This window comes from Pundamilia nyererei, unplaced genomic scaffold (genome assembly GCF_000239375.1).
Source record: "Pundamilia nyererei isolate P.nyererei 1_Seehausen unplaced genomic scaffold, PunNye1.0 scaffold00042, whole genome shotgun sequence".
In the NCBI taxonomy this organism is placed as follows: domain Eukaryota; kingdom Metazoa; phylum Chordata; class Actinopteri; order Cichliformes; family Cichlidae; genus Pundamilia; species Pundamilia nyererei.
In genome coordinates this window covers 1123385-1135329 of record NW_005187443.1, presented here as the reverse complement: position 1 = coordinate 1135329, position 11945 = coordinate 1123385, and the positions used below count along the sequence as shown (strand labels likewise).

General features: G+C 39.4%; 1 protein-coding gene across 1 annotated transcript in view; it reads left to right on the top strand.

The window, feature by feature from the left end:
- Positions 1 to 6859: 6859 nt before the first annotated feature.
- The window catches only part of synpra (synaptoporin a), a 23191-nt gene continuing 18105 nt past the window's right edge, over positions 6860 to 11945 (top strand). The window contains exons 1-2 of the mRNA XM_005731222.1: positions 6860 to 7001; positions 7116 to 7181. Coding sequence (XP_005731279.1) covers positions 6984 to 7001; positions 7116 to 7181 — 84 coding nt within the window. The 5' untranslated portion in view covers positions 6860 to 6983. The remainder of the gene's footprint in view (positions 7002 to 7115; positions 7182 to 11945) is intronic.

The window sequence follows — 11945 nt, the reverse complement described above, 5'->3', positions numbered from 1 at the left end:
AGTCTATCAAAGTCTCCCAAACCTCCCAGTTGTTATTAGCGGGGAAATGGAAATTATATTTATACAGAAATGTTTTATGTTTATAAGCAGAACGGTAAACAATCAGAAAATCTTTACAATGATGATGACTGAGCTCATATAATGATCATATCCAACAAGTGCAATTTATTGTCGCTCATGTGTCCTCTGCCTTCAGCAGAAAATTCAACAAAAATGGCACAAAAATATAAAACACGGATTACGTTTTGGATGTTTCTTTTTGCCTGGATGTTTACACAAGGGAAACACTTACAGTATGTGCACCTAAACCACCGTTCCCATAGAAACCTCGCTTTTCATATATTCATTATATGGCAATAACTACACCAGTTTGACTCTCTGCCAGCTAAATGAGTGACTTTGAGGGTGAATCCTCTCTGCTCATGACCCCCATTTCTCACTCTGTGTCGCTGCTTCCCTCTCCCCTCGTGCTAAAGTTAATCCTGATTATGTACGCCATCTAACTGGTGCAAAATGAGACCCGGCCTAATGCCATTTTACACAGAAACACTTCCAAAGCCTGTCTTTTGTTCCAGCATCTAATCACGTTTCACTGCTTTGTGTTGTCACAGGCATATGAGAATAGGTTTAATTAACAAGTGAGTGTGAAATATATAAATCCAACCAAATTTGGCTGACTGGGACATTTCACTGCAGAAACTGAGCAGTCAGCTTTAACCTCAGGCGAACAACTCAGTTTTTTTCTTTTCTTTATTTTGCTGTTTTTTGTCTGTATTTGTAGTGACTGTTATCCCCAAATTTTTAGCATTTTTATTGGATTTTTGTTTGTTTAGATAAAAAAAACAACAACCCATATATCTCTTCATACTCTTCAGATGAAAATCAACAAATATCCTCTATTACCTTGCAAAAGTCATGGATGTTTTCACCTGCTGTGCACCACAGCTTTATTATCGCGCTTATGTCTGCATCAGCACCAGAGATGTGAACGTGTTCTGGCAGCGGTTTCAGCCAAGTAGTAATTGCTGTGGAGCTGCGGCTTGTTGCTGTGTTGGATGAGATGGATAAGTGGCTGACCTAGTCTCTGCGCTATAATTCCTCTGTGTGTCATAATATGAAAGAGGCTTAAGCAGAGGAGAAGAATGGTGATTGTTCCTACTGTTGCTTTGCTGCTTCTCTCTGCTGTTTCTCACTGCTTTTCTCTTCTCCTCAGACAGCAGCTACCTGCTTAGCTCCATCCGTTTCACTCCAATCCGGCCAATACATAACTACACAGGCGTTATCATAGCACAGACCGATGCGCACAGTGCTACCAGATTAATGTGAAGTTGTCAGGGTCACCTGTTAAGTGGTGCTGTAACCATCAAATGTGTACAGAAATGTGCAGTCTGTGGTTTTAACACACTCACTTGTTCAAGGAGGTTTGTAGTTAAATGCACACTGTGGATATGCCATTTCACATTTATGCTGTCATACCCCCAATTCTTTCTCTACAATCATTATCTTCCTCCATGTCCTGCTTTCTCTGGCACACACACCCACACACACTAAATACACACACGCTGGCCTTTAGCTACTGTACCCAGGTGTGTTTTCTCTCTGGGTCTGCACAATATACTTCCAGTTTCCTAAGATGCGTTTAGACACCTGTCAGTGTGTGTGACAGGTTATTCTTTGTTTTCCCCCCTCAGGCAATGAAATGAGGTTGTTTCAGCACACATACAGTAAAGCTCACGATGGGAAGGAATGAAGAGCTGATTTTATAGCCAACCATGTGGCTGGTTGTCCACGCTAATGCTACCAGTTCTAATTTGTAACTCTATTCCAAATATTACAGTGACATGCTGTGAGAAAATTGAGAGATGATTGGCTACATCTGGGATCCCCTCAGGTACTGTGTGTCTATTTGTAGGTTGTTGTGTCCCTGCATGTTTAAAGACAGCAGCAGTTCTTCAACATGGGTGTGCTGTCAGTAACTAGAGCTTCAAGAAGACTGAACCGTTCCAGGCAGGTCAAAATGTCTTCTCCGGTTGATGAGAATAGAGAAGTTGTTTCACATTAAAAAAAACCCCCAAACACATTTACCAGAAGATTCTGTATAGTAATCAGGGTGAGAAAGCTTGAGATATGAGCTGAGCACAAACACTTACAATAAATACATATACTTGAGATATATGTTGTTTAGTGGTGAATTTCAGGGGCGTCAGTTTATGAATTTATTTACCTTAGACAGTTTGTTTTTGTGCTTTGCGGAGCTAATCTCAGCAGCTGTGGCCTAATATGGCAATATCTTTCATATTATTGTAGCAAGACAGCAAAACAGTTTTGTGAAAAAAGAGAATACACTATAAGGACTGAATTAAATATCATCTAGTCCTTACCAGACCTTCCAATTAAGTAAATCCAACAGTGTCACATGGTACTACACAGTTTCATTATTCACTCTATTTATATAGCACCAAATCACAACAGCACACACCTTAAGGTACTTAATATTTTAAAGTAACTGCAACTATACAGAGAAAACAACAAACCAACAACCCCCATATGTTCAAGCACTTGGCAACAGTGGGAAGGAAAAACGTTTTTGTATCTGTTTATGTATTTAACATATGCATAAGAGCTGGGGGGCAATTGCAGTTGCTGCCCCATGCCCCCCTGTAGCTCCTCCCCTGCCCCTCTACCACTGCTTGGGTTTCCCTAAATATGCTTCTTTTTGCAGTCAAACATCACCACTTTGGTCTTTTCTGTCCAAATGACATTATTTCAAAAGTCTTGTGGTTTGTGCACATGCAACTTTGCAAGACGTGCTGCCATGTTTTTTTGTTTGTTGGTTTGAGAAGAGACCTTCTCTTGGCAGTTGTTCCAAACAAGCCATGTATGTTATCCCATAATACATTTGATGGTGAAATTTCCAAATACTTCTAACTTAAAATATATATTTATTGATATTGCTGCTATAGTGTCACTCCTTTTCTGTATGTGAAGGCTGTAATGTAATGGTTTTACAAAGGTCTGTTTCAACCTTAACTAGGGGTGGGAATCAAGAACCGGTTCTTGTAAAGAATTGGTTCCCAGTAGTCCAATTCCTTGGAATTGTTAGTCTGCCTGCCTATCAATCCTACTTATCGGTTCTTGCACTCGCGCTACAATCAGCTGATTTCAGGTTGCATGTCCAAGGAGGAAAATAGCAACGCAGTCTAATGGATATGGACATTTATTTTTACTGCACAAAAGGACGAGATAAACAGTAAAGTGGAAAACTGCATCCAGGGCAGAGACAACCGCATTGTGCTGCTAACACAACTTTGGTTCTTTGCAAGCATCCACAGAGAGCATGCTAATGCTAAACTAGTCAAGAACCCAGGATGAAAGTGTTGGCAATTTCTCAGATTTATATTGTTAAATGATGATTATGAATGTGTTTCAGCTATTTTTTGAGTAATGATCACAACAAAGAGGAGAAATACCTCAGCAAACAAGCACAAACATTTGACCCAAAGCATACAATTAATTTGCATGAATGTAATTTTTTTTATTTCTGCTTAGCACTAGTGGTTAATCTCAAAGAGCCGATGAGAATCTAAAAAAAGACTTGATAAATAATCAATTCGATAAGTGATATCAATAATGGAAATGGAATTGGTAAATCTTATCAATATCCATCCCTAACCCTAGCCATGGTCTTTTCCTAAATCTTTCCAAATTATCCTATGTTGTACCAGACTGGAATCCACTGAAAAAATTTACTTTATTTACTTAATTCAATAATGGACATTGGTTGCACACAACTGTTTTGCTTTGGCAGAAACTTAAACAACTGAGTTAAATCAACACAACTTGAGCTCTTGGAATATTTTAATCCTTCGCAATTTTGTCATTTTATTTCAACACTATTCAATAACTTTTAGCCCAGTACTTCTTGGTCACTTAATTACTACATGTTGTCTTTATATTACATAATGTTCAACAAAGTTTATAGTCCGGTTAACATGAGAATTGAATGGATCTATTGAACAACTACCATCCTCCTATCTTTGCAGGGGGGCTGGGGCATAACCCAGAAGTGATAGGTTACAAGGCAGAGTAAACCCTGTACAGCTCACCAGTCTATCACATAGAGACAAAAACCACTTGCACTTAGATTCATGGGTAGTTTAGAATCACCAATTAACCTAGCTTAACTCTAACAACTGCAGGACTTTTAACTGTGGGAGGAAATCAGAATACCCAGAGAGAAACCAGTGCAAACTAGCCAAATTGTGGATTTGAACCCAAGACATTCGTGCTGTGAGGCAACAGCGCTAACCACCATGCCACCAATCCAGGCTTAACCAAAGTAGGAAAGCTACGATTTCAAGGCTTGATGCAGAATTTTCTATACGTTTTTGTCCTCGACAGATTAAACCACAATAGAAAGCAATAGCATCCTTTTTTCCTGCTGATCTGTTATATTATATTTCATTAAATACTAACATTAAGAACAATAAAGATTATTTAGCTGCTCATGTAATCAGATACTTTGTTGAAACATGGTAGCAAAATAAAAATGTATGTAAAAAAGTGTAGTTAGCTAGGTACATTGTGGGTTAAATCACACTGCCGAAACTGCCTCAAATTGTTGACGTGAGACTCTCTTGCTGTCTTTGTTTAACTAGAGTCCATGGTTCCAAGTAATAATTCTGTGATCACACACTCTGCAGTGAAATAGCAAGCCTTCATGAAAGCCCATAGCATTAGCTTGCTATATCAAACAGATCTTAACTACAAGGATAAAGTACACATGGGAGACTTCATTCCTCTTGTTCAGATTTTTTTTGATTTCCTATGGTGAGAATATTAGCCAATCAGATCCAGCGATTCCCCAATCGCAAGGACAGAACCCTTGAGGCAGAGTGTGCGTGTGCGCGAGTGTGTGTTTAGCTATGTGGATGTTGGCGAGAGAAGAAGAGGGAGAAAGAGACAGTGGAGGGAGAAAATGAAAGGGGAAGGGACGATAGAAGAGATGTTGTAAAATTAGCCACGCTGTCAGAGCAGTTTGCACTTGGTTTTAAAGGAAATGTCATCAGTGTAGCAGACTCAGGGAAGTCCCCCTTGCTCTCGATCATCTTGCCTGCAGTGGGACTCTGGCTTTCTCCCTCACTTTTCCCTCTCTCTGCTGTGGCAAACTCATTAATGACAAACTGCTCCAGCTTCTCATGGAGTTGAACAAAATGGCATTCAGACAGCCGAAGGAAATCGCACAAAGTCACCTGCATGCGCGCGTATGAAAGAAAACTCGCATGAATGATGCCCTGGTTTGTGCCTGGTTATCTCGGATTACATAATGTCCACAATCTCTAAACAGTGAGTCACGTTTCCAGTGGATAAGTGATGTGACTTTATTTTATGGGACTACAGCTTCTGAACAATTATTCCAAAGTCTGGGAGATATCAAGTGGACCTGCAAACAGTTGTATTTGTTTGCTTTTATTTTGTTTTGTTTCAGGACGTTATAGTTTTTCATTTCTCTTCAAAGGTTAGACCATGAAATTTTACTGTGCCGGCACACTTAATATTGGTCTCCCCCTATAGACAGCTGGGACAGACTCCAGTCCCCCAATGACCCTGAACTGTATCAGCACTTAAGAAAATGGATGGCATGGAGTTAAAATCAAGCTAGACCTAGAAAAAAATTAGCCTATTGCATAAGACATCCAGGTGTTAACTACCAGCATTTCAAAGCCAAGCAGCAACCTCCATGTGTGACAAATAAAGGCAATACAGAAGTGCCAAAAACCGCAGTTCCTCTACTGGCCACTTGACGCTGGCATTAAAAAAGTATTAAAAAGTATGTTTACAGTCTAGTTCAAAAAAATAGCTCTCCGGGTCTCCATGGATTTCCCTTCATAACAATGCTACATTGTATAACTTATTATTTTTTTTTAATTTCAGAGTGATGCGGGTGAGACTTAAAGTTAGAGGAGTGAGTGCTTTGCTTGACAAATGTACTGACGCAGGGAGCTATGGACAATTGCTGTCTGCTCACTGCCACTATTTCAGCTAAGTAAAGTGGAACATTTTAACAATGTTTGTGCCATTGGTGTCTTTAAAAGCAGTAACAGGAAAATAAGTGCAGCACAAAAAAATGCGCTGCTGTGTTGTTTAGCTCATCAAAGGCATGGCTGGTATTTTGTCTGTTACTTAGCACTAATTAGCAGATATTTGTATCTGTGCTGGGCTTCAGTTTATAAATGCAGCGCGGTAACCATGCTCATGGTAGATGGTAGCTTGAGTAACTGAAAACTTCACATCACTTTAAGAACTGTGGCACCTGGTGTAGAAATTAATATTATTATTATTATTATTATTATTACTACTACTACTACTACTACTACTACTACTACTACTAATAATAATAATAATGTGTACCTTTTAATTATGTCAGGTTTGTCAGTTGACAATACTACTGCATACATTAACAATGCACTTTTTGGCGTTTTGTTGTTTGTCTGTATTCTTAAGTCAATTAATTTCATGAACTGTGGATGATTTGTCCCATAAAAGTTTAAAATGACTTTACCCAGAGAGCTTTTTTTTTTTTTCTTTTTTGCTACTAGCTCATTTATTTAGGAAAAATCGTCTTTCAGCTTGTTCACTGCCCTTGCTGTAATTTATTCCCATTAATGCGCGATTAATGGAAATTCATACATCGAGAGGAATTTGCAAAAATATCGATAAACTTCCAGCCAATGACAAAAACAAAGGAAACGCTCTTCTTTCCGGGGGCCAATCCCTGCTTGTCTCCATGGCAAAAGGAAAAGAAAAATCCTCGACTGTGGGTCGGTTTTTTCCGGTCGGACTCGGAATCAGAGCTCAGAGCGCCTCACTGTTATCGCCACAGACGCATCAATCGGGTCCTGGTTCTCGGTTCTCGGTTGCTCATATACTCACGCTAGTAGAAAAACAAAAACAAAAAGAGCCCAAAGTACCCTGATTTTGAAATGGACACCGCCAACCAGGTGAGTAAATTAAAGCCACAGGAATGTGTTTGACTGCTGCTCAGCTGATCAGTGTGTGTTTAATTGATGATGGAAATTGGAATCTTTTTATTCTCCCGCCTTGTCTTCGCGCAGCTCGTTTCTGCGGGGACGTTTCAAGTACTTAAATTACCTCTGGGATTTATCCGTGTTTTGGAATGGGTGAGTTGGATCCATTTTTTTTGCACTACTTACATTAACCCCCTTTTGGCCATTTCAATTAGAAAAAAAACATGATTAGTTACATAATGTAGGGTTTGTGAGCTTTATCGATAAAGCCCACATTTTTCTACACTCAGTAAACATCTGGTTGTGAAGAAATTCCTGCATCTGTAGGACGGAACTTAAACTTCACTGCATTTGTTAAGTGTTCCTGTGTGAATGCTGCTGTTTTTCATGTCTCCCACACCTTACCCGCAATCTACTCTGCTATGATGCTTTCCACTGTGACTAAAAGGCTTAAGTTTATGTGAGGATTTATAGCTCCGTGAGAACTACATGCCAGGGGAAACCACTATCTTTTCAATTATGCCTACTTGGTGCCAGCCCTGTGCATTTTGCGCTAGTCCCTGCAAAAAACCAAACAAACAAAAAATGCCCCATTTTACCCAAAGTGAGATGATATAACAGAAATCCACAATACCAATGGGGTGTCCTAGCTCTGACTGAATTAAAGCTTTACCCTTTTCTGTCTAGGCGCCGGTTGTAGCTTCTTTTATTTGTTGTACAGTGCAGTGAAGCCCAGAGCCACAAAGAAAGAAAGGAGAAAAAAAGGATTAAGTGAATTTCTTTGATGTGAGTTTGGAGAAATTACTGTAGCCATAAGGGTATTCAGCTTTTGCTCAGATAGGATATGTGTGTGCGGAAGCTTGTCTTTCTCAATTTTGCAAATGCCATCAAAAGTGCAGAGAGTCCTCGAGCAGCAGTCTTCACTCTAGAAAAAAATAAAATACAAGCTGTTTTTCTTTTGCATGCAAATAAAGTAAACTCACTTTCAAGAGACACTTAAGCTGAGATAACACAGATGTCTGTCAGTGAGGTGAGTTTTCAAGTGCATCCCTTTCGGCTGTTTGTAATGACCTAACTGTGATATTTGGGGGCCAGAGCCAAAGCACCATCTGTATGATGAAGATAGCGCACTGTCATAGTTCCCCGTGTGGGTCTTTGTGTAACTGTTTGCGTGTGTGGGTGTCTGTGTGTGGAAGGAATCACGTGTTGTTTTGTGAGCATGACTGCACACATTTTTGTTGCATCCATACATGCTGACATATTGATCCACTGGCTACCTGGTTATGTTTGCTTAGATGTATTAACCATCTTACGCAAGCCACAGTAAATCTTTGCATTTCACACACATACACACACACATACACCCCATGACAACATTATAAAAGTGACCTTTTCTCTCCTGCACCTTTTTTTTTCTCTTTCTCTTTAGCTGAGCACGTGAGAGCTGTTTTGAGGGCAGTTTTTCCAGTGTTTCTGTTGGCCAGTGGGCTCATAAACATGCAAACAATTCAAATTATGACCTGAGTATTCTGATTTATTCTGCAGCACCTACAGTTCACCACCAGGTCTTATTCCCATAGTAAGTTTTTCATCGTACTGCAGGGAGTCCTTATAAATGTGTAAAGATCTTGCCACCCTTTTCCAACTACTCAGAGAAAGTCTGAATATAAAAAAAGCCACCACATCATGGTAACCAAAAAATATAAGTATTGTTTAATTAAGTGTATTTATTCTCATATTTTTAAAGAAAATAGTGAATGTATTTGTAAAATATGTAAACTAGTAAATGCAACTAGTAGCGATTTATCCGAGGTCCCAGTTGGATGTAAGAAGTGAGAAGCCTGCAGGGACTGTTTCCCACTGTCGCCCACCAAGTGACTTCCAGCTGAGACATGATGCTGCTCAGCATCACTGGATTATACAGTTATAAACAATGGGATGAGTATTATCACATGGCAATAAATAAATAGTGCATTGTGGATGCCTTTCAACCTCTTAGTGTGCTGATATCACACTATATTATTTTAGCTGACCAGCACATTGTTGTTATGGTGTTGCTACTTGGTCATGCTTGGCATTTGTAACAGCAACCGCTAAGGCAGCTGTGCAGTGGAAATGAAGCCATTTATATGTTTGCGCAGACAAATGCACATCCTTAACGTGTTTGTTCAATATTTCCATGTCTTTGCAAATCACTGTAATGCTCACCAGGCATAGAATTTGAGCAGTTAACCAAGATTTTTTTGTGTGTGTACAACTGTAACCAAAGTACTTAAAGTCTTACTTTCAACAACTGCAATGTTAAGGTCATGTAAAGGCAGTGTCTATGGCCACAGTACTGTGGGTGTGTTTGGGGTTGAGTGACTGAAAGCATTTGCTAAGGTTAGGGACGTAGTAACACTGAGGCTCGCTTTAAGTGCAGGTCTGAGATGGGAAGTAAATTCTGGTTTTCCACAAATGATAATGCACCCCGTTAGATGCAGTATTGTCCAGTAAGCATGAAATTCCTGGATGCTGAGCTGTTTTTGCCCTCAGGTTGAAGCATGGAAGCATCTGCAAAACCACAAGAATATTGGCAACCGCAGTACTTTTCTGTGTTTGATAATCATGCGTCATCATCTAAAAGCTTCTTTTAAATTTCTTCCCACACTATTTATGATACCAGCAGAAACATGTGCGTCACTTTGATTTGTTTACACACCCCAAGGCACTGAAGCCATTCTGCTGGGCAGAAATTGACATTTACTTAGTGAATGATAAACCTTTGACAAATAGAGGGTTGTATAAAGGATAAGTTAACCTTAGTTGCAGGATACTCGTAGGTTTACCATATTATTAGTCTGTGCTGGATCTGCACAAGATTAAGCATTTATAATCAGTCATGGCTTCAGGATGGTTTTACCACTCTGTGTGCGTCTGTGCATGCAGGCTCTTGGCCCGTTTGGCACACTGTCAGGGGCTGGCATATTCTGCTCCAAACAGCTGTAAGGTCCCCTCCTCTCCACCGTGGACCAACTCATGCAGAAGCTGTCCTTTGAGATGTGCCCAAACTCTTCACTGTGTGCGTCTTCATGCTTATGTGTATGCATTTGGTGGAGAGACGAGAGGATGCCAAGAGAGAGCAAAATTGTACAGTTGCTTGAGCACATGATGTAAATGGTAAATGTGTGTTTTGCAACGCACTGAAGCGTCGATGGGTTGTTGTGCCACTGAACACAGAGCAGTTTTACCAGTATTCTGTTAACTCATTGGTTTCCTTTACTGTAGAAAAAACTAAACTCATGTTGATGAGTAGCCTGCAGCATGATTCTAATTTATTAAGAAGGATTGTCCTCTCATCCAAAAACATTGACTGACCCACTGTTCTATGATGCCATTATTAGTACCTTACAGTAGGCAGTTTAGTTTGCCTTGAGTGATCAGTGCACATGTGTGTGCGTGCGTGTGTGTGTGTGTGTGTGTGTGTGTGTGTGCACGCAGGAAGAGAACAATTCAATTCAATTCACTTTTATTTATATAGCGCCAAATCACAACAACAGTCGCCTCAAGGCGCTTTGGATCTCATTTTTATGTTACAGTTGGCTCAACACTCCACCACTTTCAAGTACTTTATTCACAATAAGGTCATTTTCTTCTTTGAAAAAAAATCTTTTTTAATATACAACACAATTTTTGACGAGAAAATTTCATTTACAGCTAAATTTGAGCTTTTGAATTCCAGCTTCTCTCATGACCAAAACAAGCACGATGTCAAAGAGAGGAAGTGAAAAGTATACAACAGAGTACCTTCAAAATAAAACAGTAAAAGCTAAAACCTACACTGAAAAAACTGGATGACACAAAAAGAGGAACTTAAAAAAAGGAAACAAGAAGAGAAAAAATAAGAAATAGGTGCATGTGGAATCAGTGTTTGTTAAAAAATAAAATACAGCACATAAAATTCTTGAAAAAAGTGGGCATGATTTTCAAGCTTAATTAATTAAAAGTCATTATCTTACTTATGTAATTTAATAGTAATAACCACTGATAATTAAGGCACATATACATCACATTGGGTCAAAACTGTTGATTCCTTTGTCAGAGCTGGAGATGAATTTAATTACTTGCATATTTCCGAGTATCTTTATGTAAAATAATAATAATAATAATACAGCATAGAGGAAGACTGACAAATAACAGTTTGCTTAAGGTAAACATACTGTAAGTGATAATTAGTACATATTTGTACAGCAAGTATATAGAAGTTTAGAGCAGTAACAGAAATACATCCATTACATTGCACTTCACTGAAGTGTTTGGGTAAATACAACACGTTGCATCCACCTGGTCCACTGTAGCCCTGTAGCATTAGTGTTGGGATCACCAGGCAGTGCAATCATATTTTGGGGGTCAACAGTACCACCCTAATTTATCCTTTGGACCAACTCAGTATCACAGTAAAGTGTGTAATAGACAGGTCCACTTTGTCCATTTAACACTTCATTCACTCCATTTTAGCCACCCAGCTTAATCATTTTTGCAGACCCTGGAATATACTACTTACCTTTCTGCTCACTACCGAGTTCTCACCTTTAAATATATTATCTCCCCCTGCTGGGAAAGCAACTTCAGCATGTATGTCCATTTCACACTTTGCCTCATTAAAACGTGAAATGGACACTGTTAAATCAAATTGTTGAATGTTGTCATTGTGTTTCTTAAATTTGTAAAGTCTTAGTTCAAACAGTAGGATCAAAGCCATTCCTTTGATCCTGACCACCTCTCCAGCCAATTTGGTGCTGGGGGAGGCTGACATGGGTTTTATTGTAGATACACTCTATCTGAAAGATCTGTTTCTTGTGTTGTAAGCGTCCTGCTTTTATGATCCTTGTACTGAGCAGGAGGTCACACAAACGCACCCCCATAACACACACACAC